Genomic DNA, 17,667 nt, shown 5'->3' with positions numbered 1-17,667 from the left:
TAAACACATCTTCTACCCCATTATCATACATTCTTATTAAACAACTTAAACTGTGTCTTATGGATATGCATCCCTCCAAGCATGATTCAACACCCATCTCCGTACATGGACTGAGTCCATGTACGGAGATGGGTGTTTACAATATAATATGAAACAATTTGATTGGAAAATCTATGCGATTTAGTGATTTTGATGTGATTCAACGCACTTATTTCATTTGATTAAGGGATGCAGCATTCCCTTTCTTTCAGACAGAGAACAGAGTACTCACTTTTGGGTAGTTGAAGATACTGTGTACTGTTAAGAGTACTTTGAATAATAAATGCAAATTTCAGTTACCACAATAGAAAGAGTGCTGAAAGATTTAAGTATGCTAAATAAATAAACTCCAGCAATCCTGAAATAACACTCAACATTTGATGGTACATTTGGCAACTTAGCCTATAAAAGCTAGTTAAACAAGGTCAAAATAATAACTTCACCTGGGAACCACCCTTAAAACGCGGTAAGGAACAATAAGAACCAGTAACTTGCTATGGTGAACAGAGTTTGCATTTCATTTTTATATCTCATGTAATGCAATGATTAGTGTACTAACGCTTTACCTCTATATACAAATAACTAGCTAAATGAATCGGAAATTACGTTACGTCTCGCTATGTGTACTATATAGAGAAAAGGACACAGAAAAGTGGCACAGTGTGATAAATGGACAAGAAAACAACCATGAATGATGCGTTTTCTGCCACTGTTGAACTTGACAGCGAACCCAGCCGTACAGAGCCGAAACCTGGTACCAACTGCTGTCCAGACCCCGTCAAATGTCTACGTCCGATATGTTAAAAGACACGTAAAGTTGTGAACTATACCTGACCGAGCTAAGTTCTGGGATCGTTGCTTGGATGCGCAGACTATTTTGGAGATGAGTTGCTGTGTTCACCAGCAGTCCTGAGATCCTTTTTGGAAGGTAGATGAGATGCATTTTGGAAGATAGAAACTATAGAGACACAAATTCATTCCTACAAAATGTTAGTGAATCTACTATCGCTTGAACCGATTTTCTGAAAGATAAATGCACTCTCATCGTCAACATTCAAATCGGGGACCGATGTGCATCTGCGATTCGTTACATCCCTACTGTGTCTGAAAGTGTACTAACATGAAATGCACATTTACAAGACTAACTGTGAGCAAAAAAGAAAAACTGTTGTTTATTTAGACCGGGCGTAGAAGTGCAGCCACATGCTGAAACACATCATTATGATATGATGAGAAACACAAACCATGGACAAATACAAACACGAGACGGGTCAAATGGCGCGTGCGCGCGCACACACACACACACACACACACACACACACACACACACACACACACACACACACACACACACACACACACACACACACACACACAGAGGGTATTTGCTTGAATACATACATGCACATTTGCAGAATAGATAAAATCTCTGCTAAATAATGGATGTCGATCTGCTCTATGTTGTGAATATTGTTCGGCAAAGGGGTCCGATCGCGTGCCACGGACTGGCCTGCCTAGGTGCTCTCTATCACACACAAACACACCCACACACACACACACACACAGCAACCATACATACATCTTGTCCAAAATGCGACAAAGGCTGGTGTACGTGGAGGGATGGAAAGTAAATTATTCAGTGGTAATATTATTGAAGAGGTCCATTCCCATTGGATTGTGACTCCCACGGTAGGACCCGGGAATCACAGGCACATGGATAAAATAACTACAAATTTCATTCACTCAACTTTGAAGTCGGCTGTAGGGTTACTTTAGCACAGATCTGTTTTCAATGACCTCTTATGTTGTACGTATATAAAATGGGCAGTGAATAACAAATGTATTGGTTTGGTCTTATGTCTAGTGAGGATTCCTGTAAAAAGCAGCATCCCCTATTTTCAGTACCACACATTAGCTGAAATTTGCAGAAGCAACTACAGAAAAAATACAACAAATGCACCACAAACAACAAGCCCTTAGGAAAGCACGTGTCCAACTCATTTTCCAATCTACAATCTCCCCTTATTTCTCTTTCAATAGGGCAGTTTGATTCCTCTGAGGAAAAGCCCTCATTTTTAATTAGACCTGACCTGAAAATCACTTAACTGCTCCTCTTAGCTTGCACCACCCCCCCTTCCAACCCCCAGCCTGTTAAGGTCCTCACATAGGTCCATTAACACCCCTCCCTTGACACCCACGGGCCTTGATGGGGGGGGGGGAGGCTGTTGGGGGGAGAGGGGCACACAGAGGCGCTGCCGATAAGACATTTTGAGGACACGCCACCAAACATTAACCTACTATACCACTCTGCTCTTCAACCCTCAACTTCAATGGCCTTTTCATCCCTCAACTCTTCCGTGTCATTATCATCATCATCGTCATCATTATCTCCAGTGTCTCAACGTTCTTCCACCTTACATTCAGTGTTGAAAGTTGAACTTTAAGCGCACCAAGGGGGGGGGGGGGGGGGGAAGGAGAAATGACAAGGATTCCGTCTGGAGGTTCTTGTCTCAGTTCCACAGAGGCCTCCAAATGACTCCTCTCTAAGACGAGACAAATTTGACACAAATCCCCTACCGTGTTATACTGTATTTGACCCCTTGCCTTACCTGGGACACCCCAGTACCCCACAGGCGTATTGTCTGAGGGCTGAAAGGGTCAGATAAAGGTAAGGCGAAAGCTTTTGCATATCCACTGCATTCTTGAGAGCTTCGTCCCTTAACACAAGAGTGTGCGCTTGTTAATGAGGGCCCAGACAAATATGTGCATGGGTGTCAAAGTGCATTCTCCTGTAGGTGTGGGTGTGCGTGTGTGCAATGTTTGCCTAAGTGTCTGTGACTGTGTGTTGATCTTGCCTAAACACCTTACACTTCTCTACCTGCTTAGACAGGGCCATGGGTTAATTCTGGCTTCAGGCATGGCGTCTAATAACTGCTTGTCAACCTAAGCCTGAACTTACAAACCCTGCCAGTAAATATCATGAACCCTGTGGACTCCTTTAATTCTGGTAAAGCCACAAAAGATGGAAAGATCATACAGGGAAAATTGTGTAAATACTAATTGTTTGAAATAGTAATTCCATTGAACTACTGTTTTGTTGAGAGGCTGCGCTCTATAGCTGGGAAGCGATTAGCATTCCTGGGTTCCTGAGGTGTATGTGAAAGGAAGAAGCGCAAGTCAAACCCTTAAGAAATTAGCTGCCAGCATGACCTCATGAGCAGTCATGGTTACGAGGCAGCCTGACCCCTGTATCAACCACAGAGCACTGTCAATCACCTATCACTCATCACTCGTACGTACTGGATGGGAAGATGATGAAGATAACGAGGAGCAAGACATGAAGCATCAAAAATAGGACTGAAGAAGAAGAAGAAGAAGAAGAAGAAGAAGAAGAAGAAGAAGAAGAAGAAGAAGAAGAAGAAGAAGAAGAAGAAGAAGAAGAAGAATTAAGGATCCCAGTGTGCCAATGTGAGTGTCAATGAGCCTTTAAGAATAATGTCGGGTGTAAAAAAAAGACAAGGGGACCTCGCACGGGACTGAACCCAGCTGAGGGAGTGCTGTATGTGGCCCCAGGGCCTGAGGAGCCGCGGTAATCGCGGGGATAAGGGAGGGCTGGCATGGGCTGTCACTCGTCCACAAACCAGGCTTGGAGTCTGATCACTATCTCAATGTGTCAATCACTGCGCCCACTGAGACGGTTGACCAAAAGGTCACGCCGAAGCGACGTCCAGGCACGCAGGGGTGCGGATGGCGTCATGCACGTGTGCGCACACACACACACACACACACATGCACAGAATAAATATTACAAAAACAAATCAAACTTTCATTGCGTAAATATGCTGCACTGAATGTGTTACTTCACCACAGAGTGACGGGAACCACAAGAGTTTGATACATCGCTAGGGGCCATTTGATTAATGACAGACTGTTGATAGAATACAATGTTCTTTGGAAATTCCCAACAGTTATGATTTCAGGTATTTCAATTTCATAATGCATTTCATGTGAAACTTTCTCTCATGTCGACATCCTAGGTCAATCTAGAGTCGTAAAATCAGTTTCCTTCCAGGTCTACCTTCTCCATGCATGTTCTGTTTTCCGGGCGAGACTGTGATCCCGTGGCATGCAGGCATGGCAGGCATGCAAAGCTTTTCCAAAAGGAACTAAGACCTGAACCTGCTTTCATTGAGCCCCTCAAGAGCCCCATCAGATGCACCCTTCCTCCGATCCTTGGCCGTGCCCTCTGCAGGGCCTAATTAAAAGGCCATTGGGGATATCCACCTTGACTTTTACGAACCTTATAAATCAATGCTAGAGTGGCCCATTCATGAGGTCAGTGGCGGGGACGGGGGTTGGCTGAGAGCTAGTGAGCCAATAAGGGAGTAGACAAATGCCTAGAGAAGGTTTCGATGGTGAGGGGGCTGGCAGAAGAGGTGAAGGGGGGGAGGGGGGTTAACCGTGGGGGTGCAAGCAGGGCAGGGTGGTGGTGGTGGTGGTGGCGGTAGAGTGGGGTTGCAATCGTCTCCTCCCACTCACCTCCTGCTTGAGACAATAGGCCCCACTAATAGCCTGAAGAGCAGAGGGTGTGATAAGGTAATGATAATGTAATGAGGACCAATCATGAGGCTGAGTTAGGAGGAGGGCCCCTTAATTTGTCTCTGGAGTGGTGGCGCCGTGACAGATTGATTGCTCTGCGGCCGAGCGATGATGTGCTGCCGCTGCTGCTGGGATGCCCTGTTTGTGACAGGAGGCAAAGGGCCTGGGAAGCCATGAATCAAAATGAACGAGTAGAACACCCCAACAGGAGAAATACATACGTATATGCGCTTGTATGTCGAATGAGGATTTCTTAATAAAACCCCAGTTTTGACGGGTGAACAAATGCGATCAAACCCGCTTTTTCCAGGGCTTCTCATGGACATGACCCTGCTGTGCTGAGGAACAACCCACACCACGTATAACAGGAAGGGTGTCATAATCAATAGTTGCACCTTTTGTGTTGACACCCGACGGCACGCAATATGCAATCGCGGGAGACCAGAGCTCGGTCTAACGTGAGACCTGTCTTATTCATCAGCACTTAATGTTGGTCTTAGGCAACGAATGCAGAGGCGCTCTGAATAAATCATTAGTTAAAATCTAAATGGGCTCTTGTGCATGCTAACGATGTGCGTGCGTGATATTCAAAATGCTTTAGGTGGATGCATTGTTCACACGGAGCAAGAATAACATAAAAAACACAGAAGACTTCCAAGGGTAAATGTATATGGAGATACTTGATAGCCAATGGCCCATGGACCCTAGCCTGATGTTTGCTTCTCACAAAGAATTTCAGTGGCCTTGGCAAGGCAGTAATTGATTTCCACATATGACGCAGCCTTACGTTGTTCAAAAGACTCAGGCCAATCAGAGTGACTCTCGTGCTCTGTTCGCCATGGCAGAATCCCGTTGGTAAAGAAGTAAAGAAAAATAATAATTGAACACAGATTTCGGTTCGCCTTTCAACGTTGTTATTCAGTATATTTGGGGTTAGATATGGCTTAATGCTGCACTTTTCTCTGGCGCGTGATTTTCACCAGGTGCTTTTCAGTCGGCAGACCGAAACTCACAAACCCCCGAGGGCTAACTAACTAACCTGCGCCTTTTTTTGTTGATACTTTCAACGGTATCGAGTGGGACCTCGATCTGCAGAGAAGAACAGAACGTGAACCAAAAGGAGCCCCCATCACTGTCCCTACATCGGAACAAGAAAAAAACCTCCGGGGACATACCTCGATGGTGAACTGCTTCCTCTTGAGTTTGAAGGCCAGGTCCTTGTGGTCTGGGAGTTCGGTGAGCAGGCAGTTGAGGCGGGGCATCTGGCGCACGTGGAGCAACCCTGACAAACGGACACAGAGGAGACACAAGATGGAGGACCCCGGCGAGAGTAACACACATCGCTCACAACCAGTCAAAGCATCTTACCCGACATAATTTACCCATGTCGCACGTAGTACAGTAAGCAATGACAACCTCGACTATATCTCCTGCAACATACCAAATGACGCCCCCCCCCCCCCCCCCCCTTCCTCACCATATACTTCCCCCTTTCAATATCTATTCTTCCGCCTTCCCACTCTCCTTTGAAAAGTCGTCGAGAATACAAGAGTCAGCACTTAAAGAAGTGTGGCAACACCCTAATACACATTTAATGAGGCTGAGCAAGATAAGCAGTAACTTCTGTTCAGTTCTTAGGGAAAACTCATTGGCTCTTTAATTCTTGCAGGGATACTTGCTATTACGCGTGTGTGCGTGCTTGTGTGCATGCCAGCCTGTGTCTGTCTGTGTGTGTGTGTGTGTGTGTGTGTGTGTGTGTGTGTGTGTGTGTGTCAGCAGGGATGTATCGTGTCAAGGCAGAGGGACGAATGTTTTATTTAACAAGTGATTAAAATAAGCGGCCCAGCCAATTAAAGAGTCCGGGCAGGACCCTGCGTAGTATGACAGAGACAAAGACGTTGGAAAGGAACGCTTTCAACTTTCTACCGATTCTCTTCGTTCCTCCTCTTCCATTAGGCAACGTTTTCATAAAAAAAAAAAAAAAAAAATGAATTGCAGTGGGCGGGTGCCGAGAGGCGGCGTGAGAGAGGAAAGTGGAGCACTGGGGAGCAACAGAGACAGGGAGACAGACACAGAAAACGTGGGGGGATGGTGGTGGAGTCTCTCTCTCTCTCTCTCTCTCTCTCTCTCTCTCTCTCTCTCTCTCTCTCCTCTCTCTCTCTCTCATCCTCTCTCTCTCTCTCTCTCTCCTCCTCTCTCTCTCTCTCCTCTCTCTCTCTCTCTCTCTCTCTCTCTCTCTCTCTCTCTCTCTCTCTCTCTCTCTGTGCACTTGGGTGATTTCCCCTCTGCTGATTTGCAATGACAGGCTTCCCAGCATGCTTTGAGCAGCTCTGAACTGCTGCCGCACATAAAAAAATGAAGAAAAAACACACACACACACACACACACACACACACACACAGTCTCACGACCAGATGCGTTTGCGCTCATGGAACACACATCAAAACAATCGTACAACGGGAATTCGTTTCATAACCCTAACCGGCTCTTCTCCTCGTAGCTTGTTAGCTGGAGATGGAGCACTAGCTCTGGTCTGCAAGGCTAGGATTAGCCATTTCACAACACAACACAAAAAATCCCCTAAACTAATTTACGGTGAACAAAAATTGTTTGGCTAATCATAGCTAGTGAAGAGGCGGGCTGCTCTTTGAGTTGCAGAGCGCTGTGATCGCTACGGGATGTGTTACCGTGTAAATAAAACATGCTGCTGGGTGAAACCAAAAGCTGCCATTCAATGTTTTTACTCTCTGTCCGTTCGTCTGTCACAACTAGGGCTGTCTAACCCGAGGGGGGTGGGAAGTGTTTGTGTGCACATGTGTGTATGTGTGTGAAGTTGTTTGGGTGTGTGTTGTGGTGTCTGTGTGTTTATGTGTGCGTGTCTTCACGATGCGCGCGTGTGTATGTATATGGGTGTGTGTGTAGTGGTGTGTAGCTGTTTGTGTGTCTGTTTGTGTGTGTGTGTGTGTGTGTGCGTGTAGTGGTGTGTAGCTGTGTGTGTGTGTGTGTGTGTGTGTGTGTGTTGGGGAAGGAGAAAAGAGCAAGAGAGAGCGAAATGGAGAGTTTGAGATGCGCGACTAAAAATACCACGCTGACTCCACCTGACCTTTATGTGTAGAGAGGAGAGGGAGAGAGGGAAAGAAAGGAGGAAAGGATGGGGCGAACGAGGGACGGTAGGGCCACGCGGAGGAGAAGGTTGTGTGTGTTTGTGTGTGTGTGTGTGTCTGTGAGTAAGTGTGTCTGTGTTGGGAGAACGAGGAGAGCGAGGGGTTAAAACCCCGCTCCCTCGCTTCTTCTTCTTGCTGCCTCTTCGTCATCATCCTCATCGTCAACATCCTCCACTGTCCTATACCTCCGAGCGACCCTCCGCCCCCGCCCCCACCACTTCCATTTGTTAGCAAAGCAGGCCGTGGAGACAGAGAGCGAGGGACAGAGGGAGAGCGAGAGAGAGAGAGAGAGAGAGAGAGAGAGAGAGAGAGAGAGAGAGAGAGAGAGAGAGAGAGAGAGAGAGGGAGGGATGGTGAGAATATCGATTCCCCTGCGTTGGTCTGCTTTGCTCCAGGCCTCGGGGGTATGGGACTAGGGCTGCAGAGAGAGAGAAAGAGAGAGAAAGGGGGGGGGGGGGGAGGGGGAAGAGAGATGGAGAGTGAAAGAGAGAGAGAGAGAGAGAGAGAGAGGATCTGCCAGGGCAGGGGGTGGGTTGAGGGTGTGAGGGAGAAGGGGTGCGGCATGGCAGCTGAATCCCCCCCGGCCCGTCTACTGAGGAGCACGTCTGATTGAGCAGCAGCACGCTAACGCGGGCTGACAGCCTGGTCTGCGAGGGGGCTGCCCTGCCTCCATCCACAGCCCGGCCCCAGCCCTAATGCACTGCCTCTGTGTGTACACGCGCACGTGTGCCGGGGTGTGTGCGCGCGCTCTTGTGCGCGTCGTGTGTTTATGCGTATGTGAATGTAGTGTGTGTATTTGTGTGTGTGTCTGTTTCTGCCAGTGTGTGTATGCATGAGTGTGTGTTTGCCTATATGTGTGTTTTGGAGTTTGTGTACACGTGATGTGTGTGTGTGTGTGCGTTATTGTTTGGATGTATCCGTGTGCTTGGTGTGTGTGTGTGTGTGTGTGTGTGTGTGTGTGTGTGTGTGTGTGTGTGTGTGTGTGTTTTGGACAGGAAGGCCATGTGAGTTTTGTTCTTACCATGGTAATCTTTGTAGAGCGGGTTGGTCTCTCTGTCGGAGCCCTTGAACGACTCCAGGGCTATAGCGTTGTCACACAGCCTGGTGATGTTGCCCATTACGGCCCGGTTCTGTGGCGAGAGAGAGAGAGAGAGAGAGAGAGAGAGAGAGAGAGAGAGAGAGAGAGAGAAATAAAGGGAGAGAGATAACAAGAGAGAGAGAGAGAGAGAGAGAAGAGAGCGAGAGAGAGAGAGAGAGAGAGAGAGAGAGAGAGAAATAAAGGGAGAGAGATAACAAGAGAGAGAAGAGAGCGAGAGAGCGAGAGAGAGAGAGAGAGAGAGAGAGAGAGAGAGAGAGAGAGAGAGAGAGAGAGAGAGAGAGAGAGAGAAATAAAGGGAGAAAGAAAAATGCAGAGAGAGAGAGAAAGAAAGAAAGAGAGACAGAGAAAGAGACAGAGACAGAAAGAGCGAGAGAGAGAGAGGAAGAGACACACACACACACAGACAGAGAGGGGGGGTTGGGGAGAGCAAGCGAGGGAGAAGAGAGCAAGAGAGAAATTAAGTGTGTACACAGGCAGGTAATTAAAAACCTCCCGACGAGCCATCAGTGGCTGCAATTAAATTAGGTCACTGCTAGCCACCGTTGGGTCACTCTGCCCACTGCTGGGGAGTGGAGGTGGGGGGGTTGGGGAGGGCACAGAGCACTGATGGGGTTGAACCACAGTGGATGTCCAGGGCAGGTACATGGACGTAGCCTTTAGACTTACAGAGAGGGGTGGCACTGGCTAGCATGGTGTGAGGGAAGCGTGCATCATTGTACTCTGTTGAGCAATGAACGCACACACACAATCACACACAATCACACACAATCACACACACGCACGCTGACACCTGGTGTGGCCACTCATAGGGGGGGAAGGGGTTAATGGGATGGTGGGGGGGGGGGGGGAGAGGAAGAAGAGAGGATTGAGGAGTTGAGCTCCCCCTACTGGTGAGGTTGGGTGGTTTGTCCCAAGGATGACAGAGGGCACGCTTGGGCCGGGGACGGAGGGAGAAGGAGCAGAGGAGAGGGGGGGGGGGGGGGGGGAGGGGGGGGGGGATGTATAAAGGGGTGGAGGTAGGCAGAAATAAAAGGAGAGGGGATAAAAGGAGGAGAGTTAGAGAGGGACACTGGGATGGAGGGAGGGAGGGAGTGTTGAATTATTCATCTTGTTGCCTCCTGAATCATTCACATCCTTCTCTCTGTGTTGGCTGCCACAGCCTAATGCAGTTTTCATGCCTTCTTGTCTTTTCCCTCTCTCTTTCCCCCCCACCCCAGTTTTCATTTTTGTCCTACTTTTTTTTTTAAATATGCCCATCTACCTCGTCTGATCGGCCCACACTTACAGGGGTATCCGAGGCCACCCGCGCTCGACAATTAAAGCCGGTATGCGGTGAGTTTTGGGTGGAACCGATGATTCAGTCATTCTATTAGTAAGTAGAATAGAATGTGGAGTGTTACTGAAGGCAGTTGAGCCATGTCCTAGTTCTGTTTCGTCTGCTGACTTCTCTCCTCCATCTGCCTGTGATTGCATACGCATGGAGACACGAGACAATTAAAAGATGAACCGCTTTGGCTTCGATCCAATACAATTGAGGCCCAAACAGAGCATCAATTTGAAAAGGTTATGAAGAGGTTATTTTCCGACGCGTTCAATTTGCAATGTGTTTTGTAAAAATAACACAAATACATAATCGGTAGGAAAGAATTTGCCTCAACACTGTATTGTATTGTATGCGTGTGTCTGCGATTCAAAGTGTTTAAAGGGTGCTGAAACAAGAGGCACTTCAGTTTAACTGCCACTCATTACAGAGGCCGGCTCAATGAGCTCGGATTCCATCAGTGTAAATACCCTGAAAGCTTGCTAGCTCAGATGACTGTGGGCGATTGACAGGGCAAAAGGGGCGGGTCGACCATCACCTTAACCAGTAATCAGAGTGATGTAGGGGAAAGTCCCCTCACTCTCATTTAACTCACGACTTTTGATGGACATTGTATGTTTTCCTTTCAAAAATAAAATGTTGTTCCTCTACCTCTAGAGTAGAGTATACTTGAAATTGTGTACTTCACATTAAAGTTATTAAATCAAGTCAAATATCATGTAGTATATCCATACTGATGTCGTTATGACATTTCTGACAACATTTTATGTTATTCCGAGCAAACTCACTTTCCCAACTACAAAATGGATCATTTCAGATATTTATAAATATATCTAGTTCAGTAGTGGTGTGTAGTAGTTTGCATAAAATAGACACCAACTAAAGGCGATCTTTATATAAAGTCATGATTGTTTTTTTCTGGGTTCATAATGAGGTACTCAAAGTTAAAACACATGCTATGCATGAGTGCCACTCGTAATGTGCTTAAAGTGCATTGGATGGGATAGCATGGTACTAAATTGTACCCAACGTAATTTCTTCATAGCTTTCTAATCAAACCATCACAAGCGAGTGATTGGTTTTGTTTCTCCCTACCTATGAGCATTGGATGGGATGAACACGGAAAAATCGGATCACGATTTAGAACAATAAAGACCCCGTTAAGTTTAGGGTCTGGTGTCCTATACAAAGGTTTGTGGTACAGTTTTTCTGTTAGCACCGAGTTAACTTTGGAGTTGGGCGTGGCGGCTAGATATTAAGAAGAAAAGAGGACGGCCGGGCCGGGACCAGCCTAATTAATGTTTCAGACGGACTGAGGCCTTAGGCAGGCTTTCAATGAATCGCTCAGATTCCCAAGCCGCTCAATAATAGATGGAGTGCCCGGTGTCGTCCCAAACGACTGGCTTCTAGTCCGGAATGCGCTCCGAACAACAAAACTAATTAGCCCAGGTAAAGAACAGAAAACGCTGCTCGCGCAGCTGTTCTGGAAGCACTAAACACTTTGAGTGTGTGATTCACGCATCTCTGATGGGTGCCGTACCTCTGAAAACAAATCTACAGATGCACCAAAGGGATTCTATGTTGGCTTATTATTAAACGTGTCAAGTGATGAGCAAGGTAACTGCAAAAAAATCACATCTATTTCTGTGCTATGAATCTACTGGGACTATTGTTTGTGATCAATTTTCATATTTTGTACTTAAACAGAGGAAATAGGGGAAATAGATTGTGGCCAATAGTGGTGGTGATAAGAATAACAAAATACAAGATTAAAAAAAAACGTAGCAAAAAAAGAATTAATTTCAGCTTACAAATAAACGTGTGTCAAAGATGAGGTCTAAAACTCCAGAATGGACGTTGCATTTTCGTATAGGTTTATATTGTGGAAAGAATATATGATTTGGGCCACTTTAAGGGCTGGGAAAACAATCTAATCTAACTAATTCTAACCACTTTCACCTGAAGCCTTCAAGAGGCAGACTGGGTTGCACTAATAGACCCGCGGTCTCACAGGTACCCTGTCTTAACGGCCTCTAATTACCACCATGTTGGCTAAATAACCCAACACCTGACTCAGTCCAAACGCCCTCCTCCCCCGACACCCCCATCCCCCATGTGCATCCATGTCTCTGCCCGCATGTGCTTCCTCTGTTCTGGGCGCGGATGAAGGCTTGGGGGGAGGGGGGTCAGATTAAGGGGGTTTGGGTACAAGGCCAGAGAGGGACAGTAGGACTGTGGGGGGGAGGGGTTGAGACGGCTCCCACCACAGCTGACATCTGCTAGATAGCCACTCAGCCTTTCTGGAGTGGACCTAAAGCACATGAACAAACTATGAAAAGTGAAGAGTCAAGGCATATCCTCTTCCGTTGAAGGATCTCAAAGAGAGTGTTGTGTCTATGGGCTGTCTGAGCGGCACTGGGGAGGATGGAGAGAGAACGAGAGAGAGAGAGAGAGAGAGAGAGAGAGAGAGAGAGAGAGAGAGAGAGAGAGGGGCAGAGAGAGAGAGAGAGAGAGAGAGAGAGGGGCAGAGAGAGAGAGAGAGAGAGAGAGAGAGAGAGAGGGCAGAGAGAGAGAGAGAGGCAGAGAGAGGCAGAGAGAGAGAGAGAGAGAGAGAGAGAGAGAGAGAGAGAGAGAGAGAGAAAGAGAGGCAAAGAGAGAGGCAGAGAGAGAGAGAGAGAGAGAGAGAGAGAGAGAGAGAGAGAGAGAGAGAGAGAAAGAGAGGCAAAGAGAGAGGCAGAGAGAGAGAGAGAGGCAGAGAGAGAGAGAGAGAGAGAGAGAGAGAGAGAGAGAGAGAGAGAGAGAGAGAGAGAGAGAGAGAGAGAGAGAGAGAGAGAGAGAGAGAGAGAGAGAGAGAGAGAGAGAGAGAGAGAGAGAGAGAGAGAGAGAGCGAGCTCCGTCTCACGAGGTCTCAGATGGCTGTTTGGTTAGTGTGTGCTGCTACAGTTTGGGTTGTCTGGGGGTAGGGGGGCTGCGCTCTGCCATATGCCTCAGCAGATGACTCCACCCTCACACTGAGAGGCCAGACTGGACACGCAGACACGAGCACACACCCAGCACGCGAACACGCACACACACACACACGCACACACACACAGACAGCGCCACAAAGGGAGAGATACTCTTGTTAAAGAGAGGGAAGCGAATGCACACACACTGTGTACAGTTTGCACTAATTAAAAGCCCAAACAAACACACAACTCACACAAACCCATTCAAGATAAGACACTGAAACCAAAAGAAACGACTTTTCGCATGAGGTGTGCAACCAACTGGGTCCTACTGTGACATTTGAGGGAAGTGGCCTCTCGCCATTCTGAATCATACGAGGGTGGCACTCCACCATCGGGTCAAGAGTGGGCCCCCATAATAAAGGACACAAACTTCATGGCCCATTAGGAACAGGACAAAGCAAACCTGCACAGGCCAAACATACACACACTACCCGTATACACACTACCGTCTCCCGCGTCAAACCCCCCCCGCAGCCCGCCGCCCGGGGTCAACCCCGAAGGACGTGTACGGTACTGCGTGCTGGGATGAGTGTGTGACACATGCCACACAAAGCCAGCACGTTGTCTCCATTGAGAGATCCTTGCGGAGACGTGTGTTGTTGTTGTTTTTGTGTTGCGTTCGCCACCGGTGTGTGTGGTACCTGGATCAGGTGTGAGGGAATGGTCAGCACCGCCACGGAGAGCGATGACCTCAGCACGGCCCGCAGTCCGTAGAGAAAGGTGGTGAGGGCGTGGCCGTGGGCGGGGTTGTCGCGGCAACACAGGTCGTCACCCCACAGGGGGGAACCCAGGGACGGGAGCCCGATGCGCAAGACGTTCCGGGACTTTGCCTGGAAGAGAAGACACAACAAGGAGGCCAATATTAGGACCGCTTTGTCCATTTCACAGATTACATTGCAAATATGTCAATACGATGCTAATGATGATGCACATGTACATTTCATATTGAAGCAGATTTAGAATAACCCATTTAAAACAAAAACAAAAAAACAGTCACTGTGCAAAGTGTAATTACTGATGTCTGGTAGCGGGCTACCGGGCGAGAGCTCGAGTTAGCACAGACGATCTGAACACAGACATGATTGGACACAACCGCCCAATCACCGAGGCCATCTGACACGGGCACAATGGACCTGTCAGACGGGCTTCCAATATGGCCGCCACCCAGAAACCCCAGCACATTCTTGGCACCGCAGTGAAAACTCCACCGCCAAGGGGGCCAGGGGGAAAGGGTGGGCGGCCGTCCCCTCGAATCCCCCATCGCTATCCCGACGGTAACTTATTCCCGAGCTAAAAGGAAGGACAGATGTGTCGCCGTGGCCAAACACTGGTGGGGATGTATATCACGAAAGCAGGGGGGGGAAAAAAAGGGAGTTGTAAAAGTATCTGTCTGCGCCGTCGAGAGGGCTCTTAGCCTTTCAGTACAATCGCGCCTTTATGTTTGCTTACTCCAGCACAGGTCCTGATTATGGAGGTGAAAGCCAAGGGTGATTAACAAAGCTTTGGCCTAAAGTATACCCCCCACTGTGACTCCTACACACACACACACACACACACACACACACACACACACACACACACACACACACACCATCTTCCTTCTCCTCTCCCACCCAACTCTCTCCATGCCCCCCCCTCCTTCTTCATTACACACCCGCCCCTCCTCCTCTTCGCTCTATATCTCACTGCGCCCCTCTCCCCACCCCCCATACAGTATGACCTAAGCTTTGTTTGGGTCTGGCTCACAATCAGCAGCACCTAAACAAAATAAACCACATTGTTTTCAAAGAGTTCCACTGTGGGCCCATTGTTGTGCACGTGAGCACCCTCCCGCTCGCTCTCTTGAGAGAGAGAGCCTTACCTTAACAGTCTGCTACACTCCATTCTCCGACAATCAACCCCGCACCACCTTAAGATGCCAAAGATATCGTTCCACGAGGTTGTGTGTGTGTATGCACGTGTGTGTGTGTGTGTATGAATTTTAGCATACACTGTGCCGCGTCATTTTGGGTCTGCCACTTCTCACCAATCTATTTTAATGTCTGGAAACCCAGCATGGCGGGGGGACGGGGGGGGGGGACAGGGGGGGGACGACACAGGAAAAAAACAGTGGCAACACAAGCGTTGCCGTGGCGACGTCAGGAGCAGAGGCCAAACTTAACTCCTATAGTTAAAGACTATAGAAAAGCAGAACCAGGGAACCGTGCCAGTGGGGTCCAGCCAAGGAGGGCAGCCCTATAGGCACGGCGGCGGCAGCAGCAGCAGCAGCACCCATCCTGGGACCCCAACCCACTCACCAGCCAGCTCCTAGCGCAGGGCAACTGCTGTTCAATTATAAAAAGCTGTTCAGCCTCAGGAGCCAATGGGACACTTTCCCCCGAACTAGCTCACAGCTCGTCATAGTCCAGATAGGATACAACTGCTCGAGTTCCTTTGATTACCGTACCATTGGACGAATAAACAAGGGCACATCTATTACTCCTAGCCCCCCCCCCCCCCCCCCCCCCTCCAATACTGTAGGTGGTGCGGAGCCAGTGCATGTGTCGCTCTGTGCCGCTCCGCATTCCAGCGCCGTGCCAACCGCACGACAGGCGGCCGCAGCACTTTGATGATGTCAGCAGTTAATCTGGCGTGTGAGTGACACCACTCGGGAGGCGGGGGGGTCTAGTATGTTGGGGGGTGGTGGGGGGGGGGGGGGGGCTGGATCCCATGTGTGAGTAACAGGAGAGGGAGGGGGGGGGGGGGGAGAAGGTGGCTCCAGGTGATGAACAGTAGGGTAACAGTAGGTAGGTGAGAAACACACACACACACGCACGCGCACACACACACGCACGCGCACACAGACAGACACACACACACACACACACACACGCACACACACACACACAGTGGTGTTGACAGAGATACACTGTTGCCCCATGCAAAGAGACATCAATAGGCACAGACAGAGAGACAGACGGGGCTGGGGACATTTCTGGCGTTCTTTGGAGAATTGCTGATTATTAAAAAGATGGACGTCAAAGGTACGAGACGCACAGCTGTGACTCACAGGTGGGGCCAGGCCAAGCAGGTGAGGAGGGAGGTAAACAGAGCAGGGTCGCATGGAGGGGACAGTTAGGTCGGGTTTAGAGGGCTGGGGGGTTTCAAGTATAGGCTTTATCTTTGTCTGGATTTCATAACAAATTCTCTGCAACTATGTTAAGCTTTATAGTGTTATTTCAGCGATAAATAACACTACACACACACGCACACACACAAAATGATGAATAAAGTGATAAAATACAAAGTCTGCATTTTTAAGGTGGAATATACAATGTATAGGGCCAGTTACCTTACGATTTATATTACCTGCTGTAACCACAAAAAACTATTTACGTCATAAAATAAATGAGGATAAATCATTGATTCATTCACTCCAATCGACCGAGGTGACATTAACATTTGTCCGTTATGGATGCGTTCTTACCGGGGGTGCGGCTCCATCGAACCCTCCCTTGCGTATGACCTCCTGAATGGACCTGAGCAGTGCAGAGTAGGACTCAAGCAGCGGACTGAAGGCAGGACCACATTGGACATAAGAGGGGGGGGGCAAAGAAAACAAAAATCACGTTGATATGGTGAATCTCATTGCACGATACAGGCTCTGTCTCCGTCCATTATCTGTAATTATGCATATATTTACCCATATCGTTGCATGCATACCAAGTCCATACTTATATTTCTGTAATTATATATAATTACATACTGCGATACAGAGCACGATGCGATTCCAAACGGGATCAGGCCTATCGCCACCGAAACCTGCCGCCCTACGACTGCAGCATCTTCCTCCTGACTCTGCTTGTTTTGTTTTTTTTCCTGTCCATCGAAGCAGACTGATGATCCATATCAAGAGATCCAATTAATTTATTTGCTTGATTAAATTACAACATGACTGGTCTTCTGTCAGCCCTCCCGAGGATCGGATTGTGCCGAGACAGAACGACAGTCAGTCAGTCAGAAGAGACGCGTGTGTGTCGATGTACACCCACACACACACACACACACACACACACACGCACACACACTCTCATACAAACACACAGGCACACACAACACAATAATAACGACGATTGCTGAGAGGGAGAAGAATTAATGGGCTTATATCTAAGAATAGCAGGACGGTGCATGTTGGTGTTTAATCAGGGGTAAGATGTGCACCGCAGCACCTGATCGACGGCCAACAGCGGCCCGGAGATGGACGAGTGCTGAGCCAGCCGTGCCTGGTGGTCGTTTGGCCAATCACAATGTTAAACCCGTCATTTTATGCAGGACCCTCTACTTAAGAACAGGCCGGCGCTTCGTAATGACCACTCTTTATTGACTGTCACAGTGGGTCGCGGTGTCACTCGTCAATTCGAAAACCTGCGGGGCCACAAAAGCTGATACACGTCG

The 17,667-nt window shown here is 48.3% G+C and overlaps 1 protein-coding gene across 1 annotated transcript in view; it reads right to left on the bottom strand.

The window, feature by feature from the left end:
- The window catches only part of elp4 (elongator acetyltransferase complex subunit 4), a 54,706-nt gene that overhangs the window by 27,768 nt on the left and 9,271 nt on the right, over positions 1-17,667 (bottom strand). The window contains exons 6-9 of the mRNA XM_056607666.1: positions 16,700-16,784; positions 13,875-14,063; positions 8,824-8,932; positions 5,814-5,920 (exon numbers count right to left, since the gene is read on the bottom strand). Coding sequence (XP_056463641.1) covers positions 5,814-5,920; positions 8,824-8,932; positions 13,875-14,063; positions 16,700-16,784 — 490 coding nt within the window. The remainder of the gene's footprint in view (positions 1-5,813; positions 5,921-8,823; positions 8,933-13,874; positions 14,064-16,699; positions 16,785-17,667) is intronic.

The sequence above is a fragment of the Gadus chalcogrammus genome, chromosome 14, assembly GCF_026213295.1.
Source record: "Gadus chalcogrammus isolate NIFS_2021 chromosome 14, NIFS_Gcha_1.0, whole genome shotgun sequence".
Taxonomy (NCBI): Eukaryota; Metazoa; Chordata; class Actinopteri; order Gadiformes; family Gadidae; genus Gadus; species Gadus chalcogrammus.
The sequence above is the reverse complement of the archived record's forward strand: the minus strand, read 5'-3'. Positions and strand labels throughout refer to the sequence as shown.